The sequence below is a fragment of the Sinocyclocheilus grahami genome, unplaced genomic scaffold (genome assembly GCF_001515645.1).
Source record: "Sinocyclocheilus grahami isolate Dianchi unplaced genomic scaffold, SAMN03320097.WGS_v1.1 scaffold677.1, whole genome shotgun sequence".
Classification (NCBI taxonomy): Eukaryota; Metazoa; Chordata; class Actinopteri; order Cypriniformes; family Cyprinidae; genus Sinocyclocheilus; species Sinocyclocheilus grahami.
The window spans coordinates 48,393-51,628 of record NW_015505856.1 but is presented as its reverse complement, the minus strand read 5'-3'; the positions used below and the strand labels follow the sequence as shown (position 1 = coordinate 51,628).

Sequence of the window (3,236 nt, the reverse complement as noted above, 5' to 3'; positions counted from 1 at the left end):
TGTGTATATATAGCCCTAGTTGTTCTTTAGTTCCTTGTGAGTTGTTGAATGTACTGGTTGTCTGTTTGCCAGTCATTCTGTTCTTTGTTCCCTTTGGTTTTTGGCTTATTGTTTGTTCTTCCATTAAATACCTGCACATAGATCCTTGCCTCTGCCTGTTTTCCGCAGCTTCTCCACAACGTTGCAGTTTTTGACTGGCATGTCTCTTTGACTAGTGCATTTTGAGCCTATCTTTAGTATAGGTAAAATACTTAAGTACTGTTAAAATTATATACGCTAAGACTTTTACTCAAGTTGTTTTGGAATTGGTGACTTGTAACGTGTAGTGGAGTAATTTTCACTGTAAGGTATCTGTACTTTTACTCAAGTATGGTTTTTAGGTACTCTTTACACCTCTGCTCTTCTCTTCCTGTCATATGCTTTGGCGTGAGGGTGGGGCTATTGGGGTCTGTCTAATTTCTGCCTCCATTTTGTTAGCAACACCCAGCTTCCAACAATCCAATTAATTCCCAAAGGACAAAAATCAAGCCCCACCCTACATTTTTTCTAATTTCAGAAGCCGTTTCACTCAGATATACGTCACAATAGGGAAAAAAGGACAATCTCAACTTCCATGAAAGTCGACTTTCATGTCAACTTTAAATAACAGATTTATAGTTGATGTTAATGTAAATCTTTGTTAGACAGATAGTCGCTTCAGTGTGTTTGTATACTGATTGATACATCAGTTAAATACTTGCACTCATAAAACAAAGTGCTTAGAAATATTTTATATTTAAAAATCTGTAAATTTGTATGTAAAATGTTTCTGAGTGATTTTTAAAAATAGTAATAATATGAACAACAAAGTAACATATTACATAGCAAAAGTGGCAGGTCTATTATTTTGCATTTACAAGGTAATTACATTATGAAAGTCTGTTTTTTTTTTGTTACAGGATCCTGTGAACCCAGCCTCAACCATTCATCAGAAGGACTGTAAAAGCAGCAACTCTTTGAACCACCAGTGGCAGTTTCCACAGGATGAAAAAAGGGCATAGTAAGTCACAGTGATCATCAAGGTATGATGTATACTGTAAATGCAATAAACATTTTAATCATTCATTTTGTTAAGTCTTGTTACTTCTGGATTTTATTTTCAAAGTTATTTTATGAACAAATAAATGTGAGGATATTGATCTGGAAGAAATGGGCCCGTAAAGAACCTTTTCATCAGTGGTTCTTTGTAGAACCTTTAAAAAGGTTTCTTTGTAGTACCAGAAATGGTTCTTTATGGCACCAAGAAAGAAATGGTTCTTCAGGGAACCAAAAATGGTTCTATGGCATCGCCGTGAAACCCCCTTTTTGATTCTCCCTGGCACCTTTTTTTAAAGAGTGTACATTAGGCAGTAAGTAAACCGTTTGTAAGTGTCATGTGTTGGAAGTAGAATAAAATGGGCAATCGAAAAGATATGAGTGACTTTGCAAGGGACAAATGGTGACAGACAACTGGGTCAGAGCAGGATGCACTATGGGAAGAAGGCAGGGTGGTGAAGGCAGTGTTATGATCTGGGCAATGTTCTACTGGGAAACCTTATGTCCTGGCATTTGTGTATTGTTGCAGAGCACCTACAGCCCTTCATGCAATGGTGTTCCCTGATGGCAGTGGCCTCTTTCAGCAGAATAATGCTCACTGCTACTACACTGCACACATTGATCAGGAATGGTTTGAAGAACATGATGAAGAGTTCAAGATGTTGCCCTGGCCACCAAATTCCCCAGATCTCAATCCGACTGAGCATCTATGGGATGTGCTGAACCAACAGATCCGATCCATGGAGGCCCCACCTCACAATATGTAGACTGCACTTTGTACAGTGTTGGTATTGCACACTGTTTGTCATTTAACAATATGTACATCTTTTGCCAAATTAAAATAATGCACATTAACTTTTAACTTAATACAAATGTTTTTGGCTGAAGTATATATAAGTAGTAATAATAATATTAAGTATTAATATTATAAAATTAATATCAACATCATCATCAACAACAAAGGCCCCACCTCACAATATGTAGACTGCACTTTGTACACAGTGTTGGTATTGCACACTGTTTGTCATTTAACAATATGTACATCTTTTGCCAAATTAAAATAATGCACATTAACTTTTAACTTAATACAAGTGTTTTTGGCTGAAGTATATATAAGTAGTAATAATAATATTAAGTATTAATATTATAAAATTAATATCAACATCATCATCAACAACAACAACAGCAATAGTAGTAGTAGCAGTAATTACATGAATATTTATATCTGGTGTATTAGGTAGGAAGTTTAAGAATGGATATATAGGTATAGAATATAGATTATATATAGATATAGAATATAAAAAAAATTACTGTAAAGGAATACCAATTTTTTATGTTTTAAAAAGATCTTGCATTAATATTTTTGGTTAGTTTATAATGCAATACATTTCCCAAAATGTAAAAATAATTTTTACATTATTAGCTCTAGATTTTATTACGCTTTGAAAACATTGAACATTTTATTACATTAATAACGTAATACTAATTAAATGATGAGTTGCTACACAGACCTACAACACACTCATATATTAAAATGTGAATATTTAAATGTGACTGGAGAGCAAAAACAACACTAGACTTTGGGACACTTTGTTGTATTCTGAAAATATAATAACAACAAAGTTTTTGTGCACATGCTCTGAAAGACAGATGTAATGTGCAATGTATATTTAAACATGCAAATATTTGAATATGTGTTGTGTGATTGTAGCTACAATAGATACACAATGCAAAAATGAAAAAACAACTGACTAAATGAGGGTGAGAGCAGGATTTCAACAACAGATCTACTTACAACAATACTGCTGTTGGCAAAGCCACACGTCAGTGTTTGTGATGACATGCAATCCAGTTCTGATTTATGTTGAGTTCTAATTCATATTGCTTAAAGAATATTTAAGTTAATTACATTAATTTAATTGTAGCACTGAATATAACAAAACAAGCAAGGGTGGCCTTTTTCACTCACCTCAGCTGTGAGATGTAGGGCAGACACTGCAGGAATCCCTTCACTTCACTCTCTTCATCTGTGTACAACAATACTGCTGTTGGCAAAGCCACACGTCAGTGTTTGTGATGACATGCAATCCAGTTCTGATTTATGTTGAGTTCTAATTCTGTACATTATCGTTTCTCCTCTATGCCCCGCCTTTCTGAAACAC

The 3,236-nt window shown here is 34.5% G+C and overlaps 1 protein-coding gene across 1 annotated transcript in view; it reads right to left on the bottom strand.

Moving 5' to 3' along the window:
• The window catches only part of LOC107559181 (uncharacterized), a 59,314-nt gene that overhangs the window by 37,227 nt on the left and 18,851 nt on the right, over positions 1-3,236 (bottom strand). Inside the window, exon 17 of the mRNA XM_016242938.1 lies at positions 3,044-3,119. Within this exon, the coding sequence (XP_016098424.1) occupies positions 3,044-3,119 (76 nt within the window). The remainder of the gene's footprint in view (positions 1-3,043; positions 3,120-3,236) is intronic.